This window comes from Pygocentrus nattereri, chromosome 27 (genome assembly GCF_015220715.1).
Source record: "Pygocentrus nattereri isolate fPygNat1 chromosome 27, fPygNat1.pri, whole genome shotgun sequence".
Taxonomy (NCBI): domain Eukaryota; kingdom Metazoa; phylum Chordata; class Actinopteri; order Characiformes; family Serrasalmidae; genus Pygocentrus; species Pygocentrus nattereri.
In genome coordinates, this window is record NC_051237.1 from 10,226,477 (window position 1) to 10,253,213 (window position 26,737).

The 26,737-nt window shown below is 40.5% G+C and overlaps 2 protein-coding genes across 5 annotated transcripts; one reads left to right on the forward strand and one right to left on the reverse strand.

Moving 5' to 3' along the window:
* The first annotated feature begins 1,543 nt into the window (after positions 1-1,543).
* Positions 1,544-18,161, forward strand: arpp21 (cAMP-regulated phosphoprotein, 21). 4 transcript variants are annotated; one of them, XM_017695847.2, is made up of 20 exons: positions 1,545-1,793; positions 5,916-6,187; positions 6,292-6,321; positions 7,038-7,106; positions 8,241-8,355; positions 8,574-8,652; positions 8,751-8,810; positions 8,922-9,059; positions 9,149-9,248; positions 11,656-11,754; positions 11,850-11,887; positions 12,226-12,285; positions 12,483-12,655; positions 13,356-13,475; positions 13,561-13,712; positions 15,240-15,317; positions 16,000-16,233; positions 16,367-16,445; positions 17,250-17,356; positions 17,460-18,161. In XM_017695847.2, exons 2-20 carry the CDS (start codon positions 6,059-6,061, stop codon positions 17,670-17,672), a joined length of 2,073 nt encoding a protein of 690 aa, XP_017551336.1. In that variant the 5' UTR covers positions 1,545-1,793; positions 5,916-6,058; the 3' UTR covers positions 17,673-18,161. The 4 variants fall into 4 exon arrangements, with proteins under 4 accessions (XP_017551358.1, XP_017551351.1, XP_017551336.1 ...); XM_017695854.2 differs by having other exon boundaries at positions 6,295-6,321; XM_017695869.2 differs by lacking the exon at positions 16,000-16,233 and having other exon boundaries at positions 1,544-1,793.
* Positions 18,162-19,727: 1,566 nt separating this feature from the next.
* On the reverse strand, positions 19,728-26,276 carry cyhr1 (cysteine/histidine-rich 1). The gene is made up of 4 exons (XM_017695880.2): positions 25,312-26,276; positions 23,469-23,707; positions 22,828-23,039; positions 19,728-21,642 (listed from the first exon to the last, which is right to left on the reverse strand). Exons 1-4 carry the CDS (start codon positions 25,606-25,608, stop codon positions 21,251-21,253), a joined length of 1,140 nt encoding a protein of 379 aa, XP_017551369.1. The 5' UTR covers positions 25,609-26,276; the 3' UTR covers positions 19,728-21,250.
* Between the last annotated feature and the right edge of the window lie 461 nt (positions 26,277-26,737).

Consider the following 26,737-nt stretch of genomic DNA (forward strand, 5'->3'; position numbering starts at 1 on the left):
CAGAGCAATGCTAGAGACTGATGATAATCTTCACTTAAAATGAATTAAGAGTGAGAAACTGTATAGGCCACAAAGGTTGGCACTATATATTTAAGCCATCTCAGCCACAAGAGAATTAGTCAGGTTTGGTGCTGATTTTGGTGATTAGTTCTGATTCACTTCAACTCATCCCAGAGAAATTTGATGCTGCCCAATCACGCGTTTTACCTCTCTCATCCTGTTTGTGATTCTGTTGGCATTTCATACAAGCAATGGGAGCATTAGAAGAGGTGTCTGGATAGTTTTGGATATGTAGTGTGCTTTGCTAATAACCCTGATAAATTGATATAATGCTGATTATCAGTTCTGGGAATCAAAATTGTATGATACTTTTCAATTTATTATATTATTGTAACACTTTGTATATCTAGTACATTTCTGTATCTATGAAACTGCAGGTTTTTACAAAAACAGTGGTGTATACTTTTTGGCTCACTGATGGTGATAAGACCAACTTGGGCCTTAAAAATTGGAACAGATTGGCATGGAAGCTTTCATTGTATTTGGTGGAGAAAGGAATGAACATCGATACCCAGTAATGTTTCTGTTCTTGCTTTCTTACGTGAATACGCCATTACAGCAATAATGATGCCTGCTGTGATGCTCTGACATCTAAGAGCAGTTATAGTGATGATGGGAGGATTTGAACTGATGTCATACGTCAGTCGGTTCTCAATGACAGCAGATTACCATTGCAAATAAGTGAGCTCAGTTCACTTTTAAAGGGGCAGGGAGGGCGGACATTTTCAAATGTAAACCAATAATGTAGGTATAACATAAACACGCACAACAGGAGAACGGACAAGAAAAATGCTTTGCGTGAAGTACACACAGGAACAGCCTTTACTCCCAGCCATCACGTTTAAACCACAGTAGCTTAAAGGTGATCAACAGTCTCGGCTCTCGACAGTGACCAGTTCACTAAGCTTTTGATACACTGGGGGTGTAATGATCACCACCTGTGAGTTCATATCACATTCCTTCCATTTCTTCCTTTGTTCTTTCTTTCTTTCTTTTGACTGCACCACTTCGTAGAGCGTAATGCAAATGCTGTAGGTGCATTCGTGGGTTACTGTGGCTGTGCTGAGTGAGAGAAACATAGAACTCATCTGACAGGTGTTCTCTTGGTTTTGGTGGCTTATCTTGTGCGCTTGATAAGTTCACCGCGTGTTTGAGAGTGAATTTGTAGGGTAATTTTGTTCTATATAACGATCATGTTGTGACGATGCATTATGAGAAAAGCCTTCTCGGATATTATAACATTGATGTAGCCTCTCAGGGGCCACAGCCCCTGGGCCGGTGTTTGACAGCGGACTGCGTTGACGGATCGCTTCTCGTCCGCTCTTCGCTTTTTTCTTTTCCCCTCATTTCCTTTCGACTAACAGGTGCTTTAGAGCAGGGCGTACGACGTTTGTGTGTGTGCGCGCGCGCACCAGCCACGCCAGTTTTAAGTTGGAGCGCGCGCATGCTTGTGCGTATTTATTAGCTCGTGCTGAAAGCGCGAGACGAGCCAATCGCCTGTCAGAAACAGCAGCAGCACAAGCGCGAGCGCCGCTCAGTCCGTTCTGTGATAAGTGAAGTCAGGACCCCTTCGCACGGCTCTGACCCCCCTGTGTTCTCACACAAAGGCAAGACGAGGGCTGGATCTCGCTGGATTAGCGCATCCGTACGTTTTCGGTTTCAGACTGAGCACTCTGAGAAGACTAGCTGCCTAAATCGTAGAACTGACGGCTCCAAGCCAGACGGGTGAAAAAGTGAGTATATTAGATGTTTACCGGATGTTACATGTTCTAGATAATCCGTGTTTTCGCGTTTTAATTCTGCGGTTGTTAATAAAATGTTTTTAAAGTGTTTAAGTGTTGTTTAGACAGTGTTTTGGAAGTTAAGGAGACTCTTTTCCCACCTGTACTCAGTTAAAATCCCGCCCCCCTGCGCTATGATTGGCTGGTACCTCACCTTTGCTGAGAAAATGCGAAAACCAGCCAATTGTAGCGCAGAATGCGTGACAGTACCAGCCAATCCCGGTACAGAAGGGCGGGCCGTGTTAGAATACGGGTGGGATAAAAACCGTCGCCAGTGACCCCGCGTCCTGTTAGACAGCGGAAGGCAAGATTCATAGTATTTTACCTCCAGCTGCTACTCGCAGACAGAGGGCTGTTTAATTCTTACCGGACTTTGCGGCTTTTGCTGAACAGAAAATTGAAAAGCGGAGGTTGTCTATCGTTTCTGAGAACACATTTTGGGCTGGTGAGGTGGTCTGGGGGTCTCTGGGCGGTTTAAAAGTAGAGCAGAGGCCTCGAGCTCTGCGTTTCTTTTTAGGAACAGCAGCTGCTGATGCTTCTCGTGCGTCACGGCGCTGCTCGCGAGGATTGACAGCAGCATGAAGTCCGCGAGTCCCGAGACACGCCAAATATAGCGCGCGCCAAACCGGGAATGCAAGCTAGCAGGCGAGACAGAGAGACCTACCGGCAGTTCGCGCTCACCACCGGGCACGAGCCCCACGCGAAACGCGGCGTGGTGAGACCGCGCGGTCTGCAGCCGTTATCTTATCTCTCTCGCGCTCTCACCCTCTCCGTCTACCCGTCTGATGGCAGAGCAGAGGGGGTAGTCATATCTTAGATAATGTCTCTGCCGAGCAGACGCAGAATTTCGAGGCCTCTTCGCCACCTGTTCACTTCCACAGATAAGATCCTGCAGATGATGACAAGAGGAGAGAGGGGGAGAGGGCGCTGAGGTGGGTTGAGGCCTGAGCAATAGTGATATGGGTTGAGCTCTGAGGTAACATTGGAGGTTAAAGCAGTGCACATTCTCCACATGAGCGTCTAGCTGGCACAGTCATGAACTCTGATACTGGACACTTTAGAAAACATACACACTGCAGTCTGTGTGTGTATTAGCTGTAAGTAGTGTACGTTCCAAAGCTGAAAGAGGAAATCCACCTCATTTCTTTTTCATGATGGATTGTCACTGAGCGGAAAAAGATAATTTAGGCCTAAGTCAAATATGAGGACCTGGTTTGGGTTCATACATGGCTGTTACTGTATGGTGTTAGGTTTCCCAGCTTCATTATATTTGAAGTAAAAATCTGACGTTTTCAAAGACATTTGTAGTACCATTTAATTTTACTGTGTTACTGACGTGAAGGTAAGATGCTTAAAGGAGTTCTATTATGCTCATTTTCGGGGTTCATCATTTTATTTTTCAGGACCGCTAGAATAAATTTACATGCTGTTCCAAAAACATAATTTTTTCTTACTGTCCATCTCCCTTCACCCTCTGCCTGAAACACTCTGTTAGAGCGCCTGTGTCTTTAAGCCCCACCTTCGGTTTGGTCTGCTCGCCCACTCTGTTCTGACTGGTTCCGTGGCTACACACAGCCTCAAAAATTAAGCAACCTCTTCTCGACCTCTAGTAGTTGCTGCGGATTGTGTTACGAGATGATGTCAACTTGTAACAGAAAAAAAGGCTGGAATTCTAACAAGATGTTTCAGGCAGCTGAGAAAAGTGGTTTCTGTGGGTTACAGTTGCTCTCTCTGGCATGTACTGTGGACATTATAACTTTGCAGACCATTTACATTCACAAAAGCTACAGTTTCTCACAAAAGTGAGTACACCCCTCACATTTCTGCATATATTTTATTATATATTTTAATGGGACAACACTATAGAAATAAAACAAATATATAAATTAAAGGAGGCAGTGTACAGCTTGCATAGCAGTATAGATTTACTGTCCTCAACACAAAAATAAAAATCAATAACACACAGCCATTAATTTCTAAATAGCTGGCAACACAAGTGAGTGCACCTCACAGTGAACACGTCCAAATTGTGCCCAATTGTGTCATTTTCACTCCCTGGTGTCATGTGACTCGTTAGTATTACAAAGTTCTAGATGTGATTGGGGAGCAGGGCTGTTAATTTGGTATTTGGTGTACTGTATTTGGTGTTTTGGGTACAATTCGCTCATACTGGCCACTGGATATTCAACATGGCACCCCATGGCAAAGAACTTTCTGAGACTGTAAGAAATAGAATTGTTGCTCTCCACAAAGACGGCCTAGGCTATATGAAGATTAACACCCTGAAACTGAGCTATAGCACGGTAGCCAAGGTCATATAGCTGTTTTCCAGGATAGGTTTCACTCAGAACAGGCCTCGCATGGGTTCACCAAAGACGTTGAGTCCACAAGTTCGTCATATCCAGAGGTTGGCTTCAAAAAATAGACGCATGAGTGCTGCCAGCAGAGGCTGAAGAAGAGGGAGGTCAGCCTGTCAGTGCTCAGACCATATGCCACGCAATGCATCAACTTGGTCTGCATGACCATAATGCCAGAAGGAAGCCTCTTCTGAAGCTGATGCATAAGAAAGCCTGCAAGCAGTTTGCTGAAAGACAAACTGTTCAAGAACATGGATTACTGGAACCACATCCTGTGAATGTATTGTCTGGCTCAGATGGTGTCCAGCATGTATGGTGGTGCTCTGGTGAGGAGTACCAAGACAACTGTCTCTTGCCTACGATCAAGCGTGGTGGTGGTAGCATCATGGTCTGCAGCTGCATGAGTGCTGCCGCCACTGGGGAGCTGCGGTTTATTGAGGGAAACATGAATTCCAACATGTACTGTGACATTCAGGAGCAGAGCATGATCCCCTCCCTTCAGAAATTGCACCGCATGGCAGTTTTCCAACTCAATAACAACCACAAACATACCTCCAAGATGACAACTTCCTTGCAGAGGGTAAAGGTGATGGGCTGGCCAAGTATGTCTCCAGACCTAAACAAAATTGAGCACCTGTGGGGCATCCTCAAACGGAGGAGGAGCACAAGGTGTCTAACATCCACCAGCTCCGTGATGTCACCATGGAGGAGTGGAAAAGGATTCCAGTAGCAACCTATGTAGCTCTGGTGAATTCCATGCTCAAGATGGTCAAAGCAGTGTTAGATAATAATGGTGGTCACACAAAATATTGAATTTGAGCACAATTTGGACATGTTTACTGTGAGGTGTGCTCACTTGTGTTGTCAGCTATTTAGACATTAATGGCTGTGTGTTGACTTATTTTCAGTGGACAGTAAATCTATGCTGCTATACAAGCTGCACATTGACTACTTTAAGTGATATATTTAAGTTTCATTTCTATAGTGTTGTCCCATGAAAAGATATAATAAAATATTTGCAGAAATGTGAGGGGTGTACTCACTTTAGTGAGTAAGGAAAGTGATAGAGACACTTAATGCAGTGCATTGTTCTCCAGTGAATGTACTATTATATAAAGATTTGATAAAGAACAGAACACATATAATCTTGGAACTTATCTGAATCTTTTTCTGCAGCTCTGTTCATTTCAGTGTTGTGGGCAGTGATGTGTTTCTATGAGCACTCAGGTGGAGGAACATAGGTTATCAAAGCTAGTCCAGACAGAATAGCTATCTAGACACTATCATCTAAAAGTTTGGAATCACCATTTAAAAGTTTTGAATCACTGTTTTCAGTAATATTAAACCAGTGTAGTTTGTACTACTTCAGTTTACACTGTGTAAGTTGTTACTGAATAAAATAACAGCAAATAAACAATAATTGTGCATTACAATTTGCATAAGTGTGTTCTCTGTAGATTATATGTCAACTTAGTTTGACTTAGAAGATCAACAAAACATGAAATTTGACCTGATAACATGTTATTCTATATTAATATAACAAGTGATTTCAAATGTTAAAACAGTAGAATATTAAAACAGTAGTGTAGATAGCATCATCATCATCACACTCAAGGACTGAACTGAACTATTAACCCATAGTTGAATATAATTGAATAAGGTAATAGCTATGATTTGCCTGGTTAGTCTTGTTTGGGACAGTATCCTTTTCCCATAGTTCTGCCTCAGAAAGAAGAGAATCCGCCCATTCTTCTGCTGACAGAAGACTGTGAAGAGACACAGGTAGAGCTCCTGATGTGTCCAAGTCATGGGATGTAAGAGTTTAATGCACTGTGACTTATACAGCCTCTGAGTGTCAAGATGTCTGTCCTTGAAACTGAAGAGAAGAATTTCCCAGAGTCCGTAATGGGCAGGGAAACACCACCCACACACTGTGTCATGGAATCAAAGAAGGAGGATTGCAATGGCAGCAACTGCATGGAGCAGCAGGTTAGAAGAAATTGTCCTGGCACTGTTTTCAAATATTGCCTCTCTTATTATTCATCTCTCTTCCTTTTCTCGTAATTGGTTAAATATTTTCTTCTCCTGAACAGCAGAAAACAGACCAAGGACAACTTAAAAGGGTAAGAGCTCCAGGGCTGGCACACAGCATGTACTAGTAAAAGGCAGGATAAAAAAAATCATGTCAGGCAAAAAAAAGAGGTGGGCACTGTAGTCATTGCATATCTGTGATGATCTACTGTGTTAGTACTAATTATAGACACTTAAGAGAAGCTCACTGATTTAAGCTCCACATTTGAGAAAAGATCATTGTTGTTTTTGGTTGGTATAGTGTGAGTCAAAGTGCCCAAAGATCAGTACTATTTTGTGCAATTGTGTTAAATTACAGAATTGCCCAAAATTGCCTATTACAGTAGAACTTCCTAGCAAATCATAGATGCCATCAGAAAGTTGTTCTTAATGAAGGACCGCATCACTGCACAATTTAGGTTTTCCCTGCTCAGACACATATCACAGCTTCTGAACAGCTTGATAATAAGCAGACTGAATGAATTAGATGTGCTACCACAGAGAACATACTGAACTTCATTCTGCTGTTTTCTCTGTGACTGGGTGTGAAGAACATTGAAAGAGAAAGGTACCCAGTTTGAGGTACTGCGAAGATATTAAACGTGTACTGTTTTCTTGTCTTCATAAACAAAACACAAAGCAGTAATGTTGTGATGTGAATAGGCTTTCTTTGTTGTAGCTTCCACACTGTATATTACAGTTTTTAATGTATGTGAATGTGTAATGTGTGCTTTATTTGCTCATTAGTAATCATTGTCTTGTTTTTCAGTGTAAAGGGAAACTAATCAGGAGTGCAGCTGTGTGTGACGAGCCTTTACCCACTGAATCAAGCAGCAAGGTAAAAGCAAACACACAATGCCATTACATGTTTGGGATGTGAGCTTTGTTTCTTTAGTTTTCAACTGCAACTATTAGGCTAAAGTACCTAACAAGTAATGGAACATATACCCCACCAGTTGGCACAGTTGTGCACTGTTGCCTAAAATGGACTGTTGAATTATTAAGTAATTTCAAATATACTTGTTTATGTGGTGACACTGTATGACATTGTTTTCTATAAAAATGGACAAATATATAAACAAAAATTCTGACTTCTAAGTAACTGCTATTACTATTTGTAGAAGTATCAGGATTTCTAGGACTATCAGGATTTCATAGCCATTTGACTTTTGCAGGCAAAATGCTTATGTTTGCAGTAGCTTTTCTCCAAATTTGCAGCAATATTTGCACTTATTAGCAATACAACTGTAGTTGAAGTGTATGATGATTATGGCTTCTGTTTTGATTTGTTTTGTGTGGAAAAACAAATTTGAAATTTGAACACACAGACAGACTTGGTATTAAAAATATTTTAACACTGTTTTAAAATTGGCAAAGAAAAGAGTTTGTTATTTTTTATTAAAATTATGGTATTGAACTACTTGTAGGCAAAATAAGCACCATATTTCTACAGTCAAATATTCCAAAAAAATAGGAATGAAGTAAAAGAAAGTGCTCTTAAACCTATTTCAATAGAACATCTAGTAGAGCAGCTCAGACTCTGAATTAGGCCTGGGCAGTAACTAAAAATAATTAGCATAATATTTTCTTATCTTAAAAAAAAATCAGGGTTACTGATTATGCACTCACTGCTCTCGCCAGACCACAGCAAAAGCACACACACACAGACTGTGAGACACACAGCATGTTGCAGAAAAGATGCTCAATTAGAGTAATTGTGAATTCACTTATGATTTACACATTTAAATCAGTAATTATAGGACAACATTTTGAGCCCCTACAACTATTGCAAAGGTTGGTTGAATTTGTGTGAATTTGTGAATGAAAATAGCTGAAATATGCAATGTATATTTGCAGTGTAAAACTAAACAACTTCAGACAACAAAGACATTCTGGCTTACTGACTACATATAAGCTTAGGGGAAATGAGTTGGATGAGTGAAAGCACTGTGTGTATGTTTGTATTCTGTAGGAGTCTGAGAGTGAGTGTGATACCACAGCCGACAATGCAGGCAGCTCAGAGTGTGAAGAGGAAGAACAGGAGAAACAAGAGTGCAGCACACAGAAAAAACCCAGCTTATCCAAAGGTCACAAATGTGTTCTATGTCTGTGTGTGTGTGTGTGTGTGTGTGTGTGTGTGTGTGTGTGTGTGTGAGTGTGCTTGTGCGTGTGCGTGTGTGAGGGAGAGAGAGAGACAGAAAGAGAATGTGGTCCATTCATGTGAGTTCATCATTGGCGTTTTTTATTGTCTCTGGAATTAAATTCTGTCACATGAGTGGAACTGAGCTGTGTTTGGATGTTTCAGAATCAAGTCTGGAGTACACAGATTCTACAGGTATAGATCTGGAAGAGTTCCTGATCACTACTCTGAAGAGCAGTCCCAGGTACTGTATGAATGTGTTTGTGTGTCTGCATTGATGAATTCTATCAATTGGAATCTTTCCATTAGTGTGTTGATAAATTGCTTTACTCTGTTCTGCAGAGACAGACTCATGCTGCTAAAACTGGAGAAAGACATGACTGATTTTATGACTGACAACAGGTAAGACTGGGTATGTGTTTGTGTGTATGTCTACAGGACAAAACCACAGACAAAATATCAGTGGAAATAAAGTCATATATAAAAATTTAATTCATGTCTTCACTTTTGCAGCTCCTATAAGAAGTTTCCTCAGATGTCGTCCTATCACAGGATGCTGGTTCACAGAGTTGCAGCTTACTTTGGTTTGGAACACAATGTGGATCACAGTGGAAAAGCTGTCATCATCAACAAAACCAGCAACTCTAGGATGTATGTGTCTCTTGGATTCTACTGAGTGTGTATTTATAAAGGGAGAGTGTGTGTGTGTGTGGTGTAATGATGTGCGTGTTTGTATTTAGACCAGAGCAGCGATTTGCTGAGCATGTTCAGGAGGAAAAAACTGAGGAAAGAAGGTCAATACTTCAGAGAGACAACAGTCAGGAGAAAGAGGACCTCCAGGTACACACACTTAATTTCATAATCTCTACTAGTTCTCAGTTTTAATCAGTAAGTGCTTATTAGTGATTTCATCTTTGAATATTCATTCTTTATATAGCAATATAATTATTACTAATTTCATCTTTGTTTTAACGTTCTTTACTTATACACAGAGAGATATATCACATGATTAACACAGAAGAGTTGATTAAATGGTCGTAAAAGGTGAAGAACTAAGCAGCGTGCAGTTCTAATTAATAAGTGCATCCAGAGTTTGGTTGTGGATGTGTTAGAGCAAGGAAAATAGCGTTGAGAACAACTGACAAAAAGTACAGCTTTTGGTATGGTCCCAAATTCAGCCCAAGAACTTTCTGCCCGAGACAAACTCGAGTTGAACAAAATTCTGTCCAAAACTGTCCCAGACTGCTCTTTCACAACCCTAAGTGCTGAATAAAACAAGATAGGTTAGTGCCAACTAAATGACTGTGTCTCAACAGTAAAAGCCAGCATTAGATCATCAATAAATAAAATAAAAAATAATATAGCCTAAAATAATATGATATAACAAAATAATTAGCTTAAGTTTAAATTCCACTGCAACTAATATTTTTATCAAGCAACACTTTTGAACAACACCCTAAAGGCAAGGGTGATCATTGCACCAGGCAAAGGTAGGCAGCAACCTAGGGCCCCCATGAACCAAGACCCATGAAAATATAAATTAAATATACTACATGCATTGATGTTAAATAAACTACTCCAAAACATATATACATATACAAACCTTTTTATTTGTGATTATTTTTAGCTTTTTTCCATCGTTTTTTCAGATTATATTTCAACTTCAATGCAGCCACACCCCCCGGTCACATTAATAATGGACTATTCCATCTTTTTACATGCTGACAAGACTGCATAAAGACAGACTGGTATGAACATAGTGAATAACTGATAATCTACATTATGAAGAGGAGGATCTTCACTTGATTTTCTGGGAGTTCAGAAGGAAAATCTAAAAAGACACACAAGTGCAGCAGAAAGAGGGAACAAAGCAAAATGTTAGTAGCTCAATCCCATAGCTAACTTTGTTTTTTCACTCAGAGCAGAGTGCTGCACAGTCTCAGCAGACTCTACATAATGCTAGCATTATCATAGCATTGATAGCTCCAGTGTTGGAGTCCATTGAAGCAACTAATTATTTCTCTCAAAATGTAATAGGATTATATTACTTATCACTTCCTGGAAAAAAAAATCTCATTGCCCATTACATTGCTTCTGCATTACTGTGTTATTATCTCACTAGATTTGCGTGTTTCAAATATGTTTCTTAAAACAAGAAAACTGGTTTATTTAATGAAATATCGAAATATCAGAGATAACAATTAGTCTTAAGATTTTTTCGCCTGTGAAGATATCATGTTTTTCAGTGTAGACAGTTGTGTCACTAATTTAAAAATGTGCATCCAAGGGGCCCCATTTCTTTCTTTTGTTTAGAGTACCAGAATAAATAAATACTCCGCTGCACAATTCACTGAGCTCCTAAGAAAGACCCATTCTTTCACAAATGTTTATAAAGCAGTCTGCATGCCTAGGTGCTTGGTTTTATACACCTATGGCCATGGATTCAATGATTTGGATGGGTGAGATACACACACATACATATATATATATATATATATATATATATATATATATATATATATATGTGTGTGTGTGTGTGTGTGTGTGTGTGTGTGTGTGTGTGTGTTCTGTTCTTTATCAAATCTGTATATAATAGTACAGTCACTGGAGAACAATGCACTGCTGAAATAGTGGTTTATTAAAGTGTCTCTATCACTTTCCTTTAGTGTTATATACAGTATCTCACAAAAGTGAGTACACCCCTCACATTTCTGCAAATATCTTTTCATGAGACAGCACTATAGAAATGAAAGTAGTCAGTGTACTGATTGTATAGCAGTATAGATTTACTGTCCTCTGAAAATAACTCAACACACATTAATGCCTAAATAGCTGGCAACACAAGTGAGTGCACCTCACAGTGAACATGTCCAAATTGTGCTCAAAGTGTCAATATTTTCTATTTTCAAGATTATCTAGCACTGCCTTGACCCTCTTGGGCATGGAATTCATCAGAGCTGCACAGGTTGCTACTGGAATCCTTTTCCACTCCTCCATATATATATATATATATATATATATATATATATATATATATATATATATATATATATATATGTGTGTGTGTGTGTGTGTGAGAGAGAGAGAGAGAGAGAGAGAGAGAGTCCTTCTGGCAGCACTAAAGTTAACAACCCAAAGTTGGGTCCCACTGGGTTTGGAGAAATAACCTACTCTGTATTAACAATAGAGGAAGAACTGATGAATCTGATGTGGTGTGTATTTTTGGATGTTTTTGTGTATTTTGTAGATGAGAGTGCCGCTACTAAAGGAACAAATGAAGAGTAAGTCTATTGAAGAGAGAGAGGAAGAGTATCAGAGAGTGAGAGACCGCATCTTCTCTCAGGATGTGAGTGCGCAAAACCCCCCAGTTTCTCAATAACGCACACATACACAAATACACACCATTCTCAATGTTTCTGTCTTCTTCTCTCTTTCTTCCAGGCATCCTGTCCTCCTAAGAGTGTTTACATTGAGACCAGGTAAATTGGTACCACCCATGTACCTTTATATGCCTTTAGTCTTAGACTGTCATGTGTTTGAAATGCTGTATAAACAAATATAAATGTTTGTTTGATAATTTACAGAAACAGCCTTGTTAGATTAAACTATTTTCTTCTTAAACTTCAAGGGCCTATACATGGCCCACACATCAGTTTCTTATGCTCATAACTACCTTACATAATTTATAGTTATAGCGGTTACTGAATAATTTATGATAATTACAGAATAATGTCTTAACATTAACAGTGCCAAAAATGACCCTGACTCAAATCACAGATATCTAATGGTATCTCTCTCTATATCTCTGTGTCTGCAGGGGCCCAGAGGAATGCTGTAATATGTACAGTGAGACCCAAAGAAGGAGACAGCTTTTCAGGTTAGGACAAAAGGACAAAAGTTAGGACTGAATAGGTGTTAAACTTCTTCAAGCTGGTTTAAAGTTTCTTGTGTAAGATGGTTTAATCTATGGAGCACATTTTGTGGTCCCATTAACATGAAAGAATGTCCTATATTAGTCACTCAATTCATCAAGTGACTTATCTGAAATCATCACTCTTGCTGACTTGCTTGCAGGAGCACGAGGGATGGTTCTGGACAGCTGTCGGGCAGCAGGCAGAGCAGTCTTGAGCTTGAGTGTTACTGGAATGACCCGCAACCTTGGAGCAGCACAGACTCTGACAGCTCCACCTGGACCTCCAAACCCACACACTCACGCACAGATTCCAGCTCCAAGCTTGGCAAATCAGGTATATGATACACACTACCCACAATGAGCCTCAGGTTTATACTAACTAGAATGTCCAAAAAAATACATTACTACTGCTATACAACACTTAAAGCAGTCCCCTAATGTCCCACTGCATAAGCTGAGTAGCTCTACACACATTAAACATCAGCTACCTAAATGCTGTACAGTTTTGGTAATACTGTGCCTAGACTGAATGTTAAAATGCAGCTAAAAGCAAGAAAGGTAGGAAAAAAAGTTAAGGTAAGGTAGTATTGTGTAAACTACATTCCTTAAACATGGACAAAAAAATGGACATATGTATTGGCAAAGCTCAGATTTCAAAGTCGATGTTTCTACTGTTTTTAGCTAATTTAATGTACTTTTGTCTGTTTTTGTAGATAATACATCATACAGCTCAATAACTTATATGAGCAAGTCTATTTGAGATTGCTTAACAACTCAAGACTGTTTGAGGCAGTGTATGAGAATTTAGTCATGTGCTTTGCACAACACTGAAGTAAACTTTAGACACCAAACATGTCTCGCATGATCAACTACATTTGGGATAAGGGGGAAACTGTATAAATTTAATTTTTGGCTAAAACATCACTTTGTCACTGCAAACTAATACACTGACATATATAAACATCTTTCATCAATGCACTAAATTTAATTTAGAGATAAAATAAGCTCTTGTCTTTGTCATGTTCCAATATCAGAGGCAGCAGCTGCCAGTGGCTCTCTTCCAGGAGCTCCACCCAGTAATAGTCCTGCCTACATCCTGGTGCCCCCAGAATCGTCTATACTTCCAGGGAGTATTCTCATAAACCCACATACAGGTATACAGACATACACACAAACACATACTGCTAAACATTATATATATTCTAATCACTAAAAATGTGTTTGGGTCTGATATTCTAGGACAGCCATATCTGAATCCTGATGGAACTCCAGCTGTTTACAATCCACCAGCGAGTAAGCAGTCATTGAGCAGTCAGCTAAACACAATGCAGCCACAGGCCCCGCTCCCTCCCCACCAGCAGCAGCCAGTGACAAGCCATGGTGTTCCACAGGTGGGAGGATCTTATTAAATACAGTTCATAGCTGTCAACCAAAACCAAATGGACAGTGGGAGGAGGCTGACAGAAAACCTGGAAATCTGTACAATTTGATGAAAACAATGAGCCGTCACTCACGTTTCAGTAACACTTTATAATAACAGGAGCTAATAAACAGCAGCTTAATCATCATAATAACTTGTTAATGACATAGTACCATTTGAATTATTAATCAATTACATAACGAGATACAAATAATTCTTATTTTGAATTATAAGCATTAATTGCAGTTTGTTATTAGGGATTTATTTATTTGATACTCATAACCCTTAAATGATAAAGCCAAGCATTTTTTAGTTGCATAAAAGTAACTTATAATAACTATCCTGTCCTATTTTTAATAATGCAGTTATTTATATTTATTATCATGCTGCTATGTTTGTGATGTATTAACTTTTCATAAATGCTCAATTATTATTAAGTGTTTAATAAATATGTTTTTAAACATTAGCAATCATTAACAGGACCTCTGTTATATGTTTGTGACCTCACAATGTATTTACTGACTTATCCTATTGCTTATTACACGTATCTCCAAAATGGCAGCGTTATAGAGGGCACAAATGTACTTGAAATAAAAAAGGCTATATTCCAGTTCATTTTGGAGCATTACTATTGGTCCATTCATCACACAATATAAAGAGCAACTGTTGAGTTCAAAAAGCGATAATGTGATACATTAATGAAAAGCAATTGCAGTGATGTGTGTATATGACTAAGTAAATGGTTAATAATGCAAATGGTAGCACTTTTCAATTCCCCAATAACAATTATGTAATTATTAACTTTCATTAACTAGTTGTTATTCAGAGGGGCCTGTTAGTGTAAAGTGTTACCAATGTTTCTCATTATTTCCCTTTAGCACTGTTATTGTCTTCACAAAATTGTTTTGTCCAACAATAATCTGAAAAATAATCTAAATCTCTGTGTGTACCATTTAGTCCCAAGTGCTGTGCTCTGTCTAGTACAATTGTGAGGCCTGCTTTCCACTCTTAATCTTTGGAGAACACATTGTAATGCTTACAGCATGCCTAAACAGTTCAGAAAAAGTATTTCCCTTTTTCCTCTCAGTGCAATTAAGCTGAATACTATATTTTAGAGAAAATGTTGTCGGCTGTTTAGCAGCTGATTGTTCTTGCTTAGCATCCATTTTGGAAGCCAATTTAAATGTCTAGATGAAAGATAAATACACTGCACTTTTTAAATCTGTTTGGAGAGTGAAAAAGCTATACGATTTACATTCACAGCTGTGAGACTGCAGCAAAGACAAAAAACATGAGTCTCATGGGTAAACCATGAGACTTGAAATGAGTATAAATAGATGGTGCTAATTAGTAGAGCAACAATAGTTTAGGGTGATGTAGAAAGAATGGAGAAAATGTCTACAAATATCAGTGCAAGCACCTGCTGCAGAATCTCAAATAAATAATAAATAGCCCAGAGGGTGACAAGGATATGCATCTCTCTGTCTATCTATCTCAGGTTCAGTACTCCCCAGTGACGTATCTTCCGCCACAGCAGGTGGTAACTACTTCACAGCTCTACCCACCAGAACAGTGTGTAAGCACACCTAAGCCTGTTTCATGTGACTTTTAATTATGATTTTTTGATATACACTATATGTACACAAGTATCCAGGTGTCCCTCCTGTTTAGTGAATTCAAATCCTTTAGGAGCACCCATTACTGATTGTACAACACAGCTTGCTATCACAACAGAAAAGCATTGCCAATAGAACAGCGTGCTCAGCAGCAGCTTCACACGAGCCTAGGTTTACCAAGCCCATTGCTAAGCCTTAGGGGGAGGGGTATAATACCCCCCAGCATTTGACTGTGGAGAAGTGGAACTGTGTCTGCTGGAGTGATGAAACATCATCAGACACATTTGGTATGAGCTGGAGTAGCATTTGTGATCCAGAACTAATCAGCCAACATCAGTATCTGCTCCTTAATGCTCTTTGTGGCTAAAGGCAATCAAATTCTCACAGGTTCCAACATCTAATGTAGCCTTCCTAGAAAAGTAAAGGCTGTTAATGCAGCAAAGGGGGACAAACTCCTCATAAATCTCCTTGATTTCGGAATAAACTTTGGATGTGTTTACAATACTTGGATATACAATGCATTTGTGATGTGTATTATAGTCTGTAATATTCACCAGCATCACTGATATACCATCATATGCAACAGACAAACATATACAACAATACAATGATTAAAAGTCCAAGGGCTTGTTTTCTCCACAGAGGGAAGACCTTTCATCTCAGTTCAGTCACATGACACTAAGCCACCAGTCTTTAGGTGATGTATCAGATGTGTCCACCTACTACCTACATGGAGCTCCACCAACACACAGCTATACACAACCCCAGCACAGTTATGCTCCACCCCTTCCTGCAGACAGCTACTTAAGTTCAGGAATGGGTTTGGCCCCTCCGACAGCCCCACCACCACAAACCTGCAGCCAGCAGAACACTCAGGTCCTCATCTTAAGCGATTACACCCTTTTTAACATATACTGAGCTGTAAATTGACAGCTTACAGTTGAAAAGCTAATGTATAAAGTGTACAGTTTTTATGGTGGCATAATGTTTCTGCTCCTCTTTCTCTAAGACCTCAATGTACAGTTACCCAATGCAATGTCCCAACACACTTCAGCAGTACGGACCACTCAGTTACAACACACAGACAGGTAAATGGATATTGCTTTGTGAAATACCAAATATATATGGTTGTAGAAAGTATGCATTTTGTATGTGCCCATAACCAGAGAGCATTTAACAGAGGCATTTACTATTTAATAGAAAATGACACAGACATCTCTATTTATTTATTTTTTTCAGTTTTTAGTGTACCCACCTTTTGCCTTTATTACAGCTTTCATTTTTTTTGAGAGAGAGAGATTTGCTTTCAGTTTTTCAAAGAAATCTACAGAGATATTTCCCTTCCTGGATGACTTTATATCCAATCTACTCAGAAATATTATGGGTGATCTGGTCTCTGACAGTTACACAGTACACAGGAGAATTCAGACAAATCGTTATTAATTCTCTTCTTGGGGAGGGGGCCGTACAGTGAACAAGTCTCTTTTCCTGCTGGCTAAATCAGAGTGAAAAGAGGACACAGGGTAGTTATCGTTTTGACTTGTCAGTGGCGCTTACTGCAAAAAAATGTCAAAATCTGTAAATCCGTCTCAAAGTAAAAACAAATTACAGTGAGGGTTACAGTGACCTGTCACCATGGATACCACATTTTCAGTATATTAACCAAGTGTATTTCCACTCATAGAAAGGCAAAATAGAGGTGCATTCTAGGCTGATTTCATGAAGGTAGTGTTAATTAGCCAATAAGTTGAATCGACAATTTAATTGCATGGAAAATATCAACCAGAAGGGGGCAGTAGGGCACCAGGGCTGGGGGCAGGGGGCAGGGGGCACTTTACTAAAGCAGATGTACTTACACTCAAGATTAAAGCCTTGCTTTTGCCTTCTCCTAGGATATGCTGTTCAGCAACAAGCTTACCCAAGCATGGTGGGAACCCAGGTGCTACCCCAGACACAACAACCTATTATGGGCTCTTATTCTTCCACTTCCTCTTATCAGGTGATGATACAAATAGTGTAGAAAGCAACTTCAAAGGTGATTAAATAATAAGTTACATATATAATATACAAATATGACTATATTTTGTCTTTTTTTTTTTAAGATGGCGTCACAGCTCCAGTCATACCCCTCTACGGTGTTGGTGTCCAGACAGGCTGGGCAGTCTCAGAGTGCAGTGCCCCAAGCTGGAGTGTCTGTCTACTGCACTCCCCTGCCTCCCTCTCCACCCTCGCCTGGCAACATGCTGGGCACCACTTGTCAGTCAAGCAGCTGCAGAAACGCATGCAATAGAAACCAGTACCATTGCTGGTACTAACATACACACGGCACCCCACACTGACTGTAGCACTGATATAATACTACTGGAACGTTCATTCACACACAGACACGCCTACTGCAACGCACAAATATAACAGACTCACTGGTAGCACCTCTCAGTAGCACAGCCTGACCTACCTGATTTCACACCACCAGCACAGTCCAGACACATGCAGCCTTTTCTACTTTTGTGTGCCATTTTAATTAAAGGTACCTTTGTGACTTTTTTTTACATGCACTGTTGTATTTGATATAATGCTGTGCCAAAACTGTGTCAGAATTGCTGTGTTTATTAAAATGCACCTCTGCAGTTTATATTTTATTTTTGAGAGTAATATGCGTGTTTTAATGAAATGCAATAAGATAGTTATTACATATCCTGTACAGAGAGTCATTACTACTTCCATACTGAAAATGCGTGTCCAGGTTTTTCAATGTGCAATGTGCATGTATAATTACAGATAATAAAACCTATCACTAAGCTGAAGCTGTGTTGCCTTGTCAATAAAGGCAGCCTAGTTTTCAATACTAGTAATTTTTGAACACACCTCACCACCAAAACTTGATAAATTCCACTGATTTCTGCATAATTGTTGAGAAGTAAACAAAGTCATATTTGGTATGAAATGGTGAATTGTATAGAAACTTACTGAATCAGCTTTTAGAGCAGGCGTGTCCAATCATAGCTACGCTGGGCCAGTATGGCTGAGGTTTATCATTCCAGAAAATCAAAAGCAGGCCTGATTCTACGTCAGTTAGTCTACACCCTTGTTCTGGAGGAATTAAATGTTTCAGACGTCCAGTTCCTATCGCCACCACTAAGAACAGTTCTGACTATAGAATGGTGCATTTCACATCAAACTCTTAAGGTTTGTTTACATTTTAACAATTTAATTATGCAGAATTCAATGAAATTCCTCTTTATGTAAATGACTACATTGCCCCACATCCATAGACCCATGGAGTTTACATAAAAGAAGTATATAATATTATGCACATTTACAATCTATATAGAATAAAAATCTCAGCTTGGGGTGTGCTAAAACTGTCAAGGAATCACAGACGTCCTTTGAAAAGTAAGCTTATGTATGATTACATAAACTGTAAATATAGACAAAATAGCATATTTAACAGGCCTTTAATTCATCCAAAGGCTTTGTTTTCCATCTACTTTCCAAATCATAAAATTATTTTGTGCATCATTTCCTAAAAATGGCTTTTTGTCTAGTTTGTTTTCAAATAGAGAACAAAAAAAAACAGTCAGGGGTGCAACAGAATCGGCCAAAATAAGATTTGTCAGATTGTCAATTTGACTATTGTCTCAATTTTCATTGCAGTCTTATTATTTAAAAACATCAGCCAGGTAAACACACTCATCTACATCTTTAATAAAACATCAAAGCATAATTATGTATGACTTATTGTACTAAGTAGCCAGTTGCCTCTTCCTTCTGATGTGGCACTTTGAGTAATTATTTAAATAGGCAACTGACAGTTCATAAATAGAAGACTAATGCAAAGTACTGTAAATGGGCTAGCATATTTCATGTGTTCATTTAAGCCACATATTGTGTGCTCTGGGTTTTAAAAAAGGCCTTTTCAGGTTTAAAAACCGCCCTTTACTTTAATACTTGGCCATAAATAGATCAGAATTTCAATCGGCCACAAAAAATTCATGATTAGCACATCTCTATGAGCAGTGTGCTGTCATTTGATGTGGTTTAAGGGACCAGTTTGCTATTGGAACACTACAAACAAAAGTGTTTCTCTTTAACAAGGACATTTTACCAGTCTAGTAAATTTTATCTCGCAAGTGCTTTTTCAAGCCATTTTATAAATGCTTGTGCATACAGTGATCTCTTACCTCAAGATCTTCTCACTCACACATTTATATATATATCATGTAAGCAAGCCCATCGAGAGTGAGCTGTGGATTTTTTTTGTGTGTGAGCTCTGTGTGAGTAAACATAATCACACAAATCTTCCTGTAATTGGATTAGAGTTGAAGTCCATCAGTGCTGTCCAACTGAATGAGTGCACAGACTCCAATGTCTTCGGTTTAGATGAGCTTTAATAGAAAGGCACAAATACAGCCAGAGTGTAATGTGAGAATTAAAAGCTTTTAAATACAGAAACAGGTTCAAACTAGACTCCTCGATTCTGAAAGCACAGTCTAGATCAGCTCCACTGTCTTTCTCTCCTGCAAAATTCAAGTATGTCTAAAACTGATGAGTTACAGCTGACTTCAACCCTACTGGGGTCTGATTATACCCCATCTGGCTTTCTGGTTTCCCATGTGTGTGTGTTTATCTAAAGGTGTACAGGTAGGGGCAGCAACAGTGGTTCCCAGTCAGATTTCGTTATTCGTCCAGTCTGCTTCCGTGGTTAAGAAGAATCTCTGTTGCCAATGGTAACGAGTGCAGGTTAAATAAAAGTAATAAATAGTGATGGGGTTGCTGATGCTGTTCTCACACCCAATTTGAGGTGGGCAGGCGGGTGGGAGGGTTTGCGTGCAGGTATGTTCTTGTAGGAGCAGGAGAGAAAAATGTAAAATGACAAAACCAAACTCTAAAGGTAAAAGATAAAGAGAGAAAGTTTCACAGATTTTTAAATAAAAGTGTTAAAAAGGTCAAACTTAAGTTAGCTTACAAGACTATGATGCTACTGGGCTAAAAGTGTGTGTTCCTGAGAACACACCAAAAAAAAAAAAAAAAACATGCAAAAATCTCGTCAGCCTGGTTCAGAGGTTGGCAGCCATTTGGATTAGGCCAGTTGACCTGCTGTGCCTCAAGTAAAATGTCTGCCCTCACTTACAAAAATACATTTAAAGCAGGTGCAGCCTATTTTCTGCTGGGTGGGCATTTGTGTGTATTTGTGTGTGTGTGTGTGTGTGTGTGTGTGTGTGTGTGTGTGTGTATGTATATGTGAGCCTTGAGAGGAGGGTTCTGAGCAGGAGAGAACACTGCATGGACACACATGTACAGTACCACAGCATATTGTGAGTAACACTGCCTAAATTGCAGGCAGATGAAAATAAAACATCAAACCCAGTGCATCCTGGATTAGACCTCTAACAAACCTGTCTCTGTCTCACAGTCACAGAAATGGATTCCCTCTGTTCACTCCCATACTTACATACATGCATGCACTCACACCAAAAAGACATGCATGCATGCATGTGCACCCACTCCCATACATACGCTCTGGCGGTGGTGTCCATTCAGACCTGTCCTGCTTTTTTTTTTTTGCTTTTTTCCTAGCGAGGGGTCAGCACGGCACTGGGTCACATCATTGATGAACAGAAACTCGTTTTTTGGACCATAAAGGATCTGAAAGCATTTCCATTATTAACCATACACACACAAACAAACAAATGAACAAACTGAATCTACTGTCTTATGGGCTGTCTATTTATCTCTCTCTCTTTCTAAATCCTTGTTCTAGTCGAGGTATCTGTGGTTCAGCGGTGCTGCTTCTTCTTCTCCTCCTCCCTTCCTCTCTTTAATCTCTCAACCCCTGCCTCCCCTCGCCAGCTCCTCTCTCTTTCTCTCTCTCTCTTTCTCCTCCTGTTCTTCTCTATTTCTGGATCTGAAAGATGAAGAGGCGCAGGTTGATGTTTTTGGCGGCCAGCAGCTTGTTGCACTCCACGCTATCACTGATGGGCAGCGGTGCATACTCCGTCTCGTTGGCGTCGTTGGAGAAGACGTGGTGCTGGATAACGGGTTTGATCTTCACGTCGTCGTACGGACCCTTGAGCAGCAGGAAGGAGCACTCCAGCGCTGAGTTCACCTTGCTCTTTAGGATCAGCTGGAAGGACAGTGTGCGCTTGCACGACAGGTTGGGGTTGCGCTCAGAGTCGTTGACGCGTGCCTTCAGCACCCACGTCTGGTTTAGCACGGTGAAGCGCGGCGTCTCGTAGTACAGCCGCGTGATGAAGTCATCTGTGCGATATGGCCGGAACTGCACTTCTGCACTCAGAGCAAGTAGGGGTCAGATTTTGCAACTTTTATAAGGTGCAATGAAAAGTGTTTTGATAAAGGGTGTTCTTAAGTGTACATGCACATCAAAGCAGGCTGATGATGTGTTTTGATAAGTCATTGACAATAAAAAAATATTTGGAATCAGCCAAAAAATTTAATTAATAACTAAATAGTACATTTAAATGGTTATTATCCAGAAACTACTATGAATAATTCAGCAACTACTATGAAACTACTATATAAGCTTTGTATGCATAATACAAGAAGGGAAGTCTGCTTGAGGTTTCACGAGTTTAAATTCTACTACAGGAATAATAAGCCTATATAAAGCAAAAATAAAAACACCTAAAACTGTTTTTAATCCACTGCCAATACATGTTTTTCAGCCAACTCAGCACATCTAGGGATTCCACAGTTCTTTCGATTCACACATTTAAATGGAATAAGCTGACAATTCCATCTAATTAAGACTAAAGACTTATTACTTTAAAAAAAAATTTTTAACAGGTACGGTGCTATGCAAAGATCTTAAGCACCTAAACAAACTAATAAAAAACACTTCTTAGCAATTACTGTGTTTTTACTTGCAAAACCTCAATACAGCATTAGAATAAATACAAATAAACATAGTCAAAATAATCACTACATGAAAAAATAACAAGAACTTCTTGTTTTCAAAAAAAGTGGTTGATGTCTTGTGAATTGGTTAGAACAACATCTTTGGTTTCTGACATCTCCCTGATGCTCCTAACCATTGCGTCAATTTGTTAAATACCATCAGCAGAACACTGTTTTTTTGTGTTTGGAAATGGTGAAATGAAAACATTGACATTCAGAAATTCAATAATTACTGTATAAATATTATTTGTATATTAGCGCTCTGAGGAAATAAATGCTTACTTCTCTTTATAATATTTACATAGCTTTATATAATATTTTCTTAGGTAACTAAAACTTTTGCACAATAATGCAAGACTACTTTAAATACTGTATCCAACCCATATTTAATCATCCCTTTGATATGATATTTAGTAATGTCTGGAAAGTTGTTTAACAAGGTTATCTCTGTAGCAAATGGAATAATGTTTGTTCTACACTTCACTCAACTCCAAGTGCTGTAACAGTGTAAATGTACAGTGTGTGTGCACATTGATGCTTGCTAAGTGTGTGTACCTGTGAATCCGATCTTCTCAAAGCTGAGCAGGCTGAAGATGCTGTTATAGAGCTGCAGCTCTCTACGGTGACTCTGGTCCATCTCCTCCAGGATACCCATCAGTTCAATGCCAGTCTTGGATGGGTGGCAGCACTCCACCTCATGGGCACTGAGCTCGTGGTAGGGCCCCTGCCATGGGCAGCCAATCCGCTTGTACTTACATTGTGTAAGTCTGTTTATGCAAGAGTGAGATACAAACAGGAATCAGAGAAATCACAAAGACAATACTATAATGGTGTAGCTACAAAGAAAGTGTGTTTGTGTTTCAATGTGGGGGTCAAATACATTGACATGAAGGTGGCAAATGCATCTGCATATGTAGGAAAGTTAGAACTGATTATTACTGATTAATAACTGTTAACACTATGATATTACAAGTGGTATTATTACACATAGTATAGTTTGTGTCTTTTTGGAAAGCAAATGAAATAAAACAAATAAAATTGATACTCCAAACAGATCCTCCCACATTTATATATTTTTAAAGAAATAATTCTGAATAGGTGTAAAATAATCAACATGGAGAACATAACTGAAAATGTTTAAAATGGTGCCTAAGGTGGGCGTGAGGCTGAGTAAAAGAGTGAGTTATTCTATGTACCTGTCCTGGCACTCCTCTGTCTGGTGGTGGTCCAGGCTGGAGCGAGGGAACTGTTTGAGGCAGTAGCTGCAGTCAGATGGCAGTTCACTCACTGCTTTCTCCACTGCTAGGTTCCTGCAGCACAGGCTCTTGCTGATCTCACAGCGGCAGTTCGGACACGTGGCCTGTTCTTCCTTCAGTCGTGCGTCCGCCAGCAGGTGGATGAAACAGCCTGCACACATCAGGTGCCCGTTCGTGCACTACCACAAAAACATACCCCCATTTAATTACAACACAAAAAACACGCCAACAGTTCAATTAAGGTCTGATTTTAAGATATTTACGTGTATCATTGTTTTCCTTAGCTGTCAAAGATTACTGCTATATATTAAACTATAGTATCTTATGTAAGACGTACACAGGATGTGATTTCATCAATCTTTTTGCGCTTGTGTCAGATGAGTGCTTGTCAAGACTGGAGTGGATTTGTACAGAGTTATCTGAGAACAATCAGGTTATTCAGTTCTCACACAAACGTTACTGTTCAAACGAATACAAACTATTTCACTGATTAACAAGTGATGACTTTAAAAGGAACAGATTATACATCCATGATTAGTAAGAAGCTTTGCAGATCTAATTTACATGTTGCCTGTTTTCTTATCAGGTACCATTTAATTTTTGTCTTCCATTGGACATAAATCAGTAGTTCTTTTCTTTTATGTGAACTTCTTCTGGAACACCGTTTTATTGATTAATCGGTGGGTAACTGTTTTTACCATTAACCTAATCTGATAATTATGGTCATGTTTGATTAAAACTCATGTGTTTATCTGTGTTGAGCTTTACATCCATTTAATACAGACAGTTCTAATCTGATTTGCAGGGTGTGGGGTTAATGATTCTGGTCTGTTACACATCCTGGTAGTCACATGCTTCTAATTTTAATTGTGTGTGAGAACCCATCATCCATTATTAGAAATGGCACACGCGCACACACACACACTGATACAGAGAACGACCTCTCTGTTTGCCATGTATGATCAGCTTACACCGATTAGTATTAGAGTGTACATGGGAAAATGAATAATTGACCAATCCCTTATCCGCACCATAAAGTTGGACACTGACATCAGTTGCCTTAAGGGACTGAGGTCATTAGCCTAGTAAGTGTAAAAATGTGTTTGAAGTGCTTAAGAGTAGTTGCTTAAAGATGTGGTTCTTTGAAGGCACACGGGAGGAACGTTTTGGGGGGAGGGGGACTTAAGAGGTCGGCAGCGATTGGGTTAAAGGGGGGGGGGGGGGCACGTGACTCTGCATTGCCATGTTTGTCCCTGACTGCCAAACAGCTGGTCAGGTCACACTCACACATCCTCGGTTTGAGCACGTAGCCAGTCATACAAAAACTACAAAATGAACAAAGCGAGTGTTAAGGGCCACTGGCTCAGGGGTTTGTGTGTGGCAGGGGTCTGGCCTACAACAGGTCTATGGGCAGGGTGTGGGGGCGCATACTTTTTTCAGTTATCAGATGCGTATTTTGGTCACAAACATACGCACAATAATCAATACACCTTCGCGGTTTTAACCCTTATGTAGTAACAAACCACATTCACCATCACTTTCTGCTACAGAAACAGGATCTCCACGGACTATTTACGCAGCCATCAGGCGTAACAAGGCCTGTTTACGACCCACAGAGTATTTGAGCAGTCGGTGCAGCTTGGTAAAAAGGCCAGTGGTGGTGAGGGGCTTCTGTCTTCTGTTGCCTGCACTGGCCTATTTATGCCGTTAGCTCTGCACACCTGCAAAATGGAGGCCTCGTGCTCGTGTCTCTAATGCTTCTGTAGTTGTATATTTTAATTACCTGGTAGACGGAGGCTTTGGGCAGGTCCAGGCACACCGTGCAGCACAGGACAGAGTAAAGCCTTTCCTCGAGCTTCCCCGCTTCGCCCTCCTGTAGCCTCACACGCTTCTTGGGCGGTGCGTCCGCGTCTGTCTCCGGTCCAGAAGCGTCCCTCCGCCCGCCGGGCTCCTCCTGAATCCCGGCCAGTCCAGAGCTCGCTTGCCCGGCTTCCAGGGCGCCCCCCACCGGCCCCACGCCGAGGCCGGACGAGGAGGAGCCAGGAGCGGCCGCTACTGCCAGCTCTCCTCGCTCTTCCATCGCAGACGCCTGCGTCGGATCCGCAGCGAGTGAGTCGAGAGCCTGTTTGGAGCGCAGAGTCTCCGGGGCTGAAATGGCTTATTACGCGAACGGAGTCGCCAAGCAGCCAACAAAGCAGCCAACAGTGTGTGAAGTGTTAGGAAATAAAGAGCTTCGGTTCATATGTAGCTGCTCGTCACAAGCGGAGCCGCTTCTGGAGGAAGTAAACGGCATATGTACGAAGAGCAGATGTGGGGGTGACGGGGTCACTTCGGCGCTCTCCCGGACGATCTCTCTGACTGTTTTGTTGAAGTCAGCTCTGCTGTCTGGCTTTAGCAGCTCGGGGACGCACAGCTTCTCTCGCCCTGCCTCAACGAAAACAACAGTGTGCGCTGCTCGTGCTCGACAGCGGGGCCGCTCTCCGTCGTGACCGCGCGCTCTCCGGTCCGTCCACCTCGCGACGCCGTGAGGCTTTCAAGCTCTTTTCTCCTCGTCTCGGTAAAAGCCGAAAGTTGCTACTTCTATGCAGCGTCTTCTCGACACTTCTCCCCTCGGTCTACACTGCCATCTTTGTTTTTTTCTGCCCGAACCCCCTGCACCTCAGTCCGCTCATATCATCGTGAAGTGACCAATCAGAACGGCGTTTACTCAGAGCGCGGCGCGTTAATAGCCAATCCCCTGTCCCGCTGATAGGCGATGAGTGAATGTTTTGCCCCTAGTTGTTATGGCTGGCTCGCCAGTCCTCGCCCCCCCCGCTCCGCTCTGATTGGCTGTGGTGAATGTTGTGTTTCATCAGATGACTGGGGGGATTTAAAGAGCTGCGCGCCGCGCATGCGCAGCGGCCTCCTGCGGGTCAGTGGAGTTCTGTGAGTGAGAGCCACTGAAAGGTGACCACACACCGAAATGCGACAAAATGGCAACGTCATTTATAGGCGTCTCCCCTCGTGTTATCAGAGAAAACAACTGGTTGCTGATCGACCACAACATCTGTTTTTTTTTTTAAGAACAGCACCTACTTTCCTATAAAGCAGAAGAAGCTGTTTACTGGATACCTGATAAAAGGGATCTTTCCCTCCTCCTTTTGCTTGTTTCACCTTTTTTCTCATACAAACACAGTCTGTCCTGTTTGGAATAGCTGGTCTAAAAGCGC

Bases quoted from the DNA above. Each gene is read 5' to 3' on its own strand.
- arpp21 (XM_017695847.2), top strand. From the start codon at position 6,059: ATGTCTGTCCTTGAAACTGAAGAGAAGAATTTCCCAGAGTCCGTAATG. The intron at 6,322-7,037 runs GTAAGAGCTCCA...CTTGTTTTTCAG, and splicing joins ACCAAGGACAACTTAAAAGG to TGTAAAGGGAAACTAATCAG. The intron at 16,234-16,366 runs GTCCTCATCTTA...TCTTTCTCTAAG, and splicing joins GCAGCCAGCAGAACACTCAG to ACCTCAATGTACAGTTACCC.
- cyhr1 (XM_017695880.2), bottom strand. From the start codon at position 25,608: ATGGAAGAGCGAGGAGAGCTGGCAGTAGCGGCCGCTCCTGGCTCCTCC. The intron at 23,708-25,311 runs GTAATTAAAATA...TTTTTGTGGTAG, and splicing joins CCAAAGCCTCCGTCTACCAG to TGCACGAACGGGCACCTGAT. The intron at 23,040-23,468 runs GTACATAGAATA...TTGCATAAACAG, and splicing joins ACAGAGGAGTGCCAGGACAG to ACTTACACAATGTAAGTACA.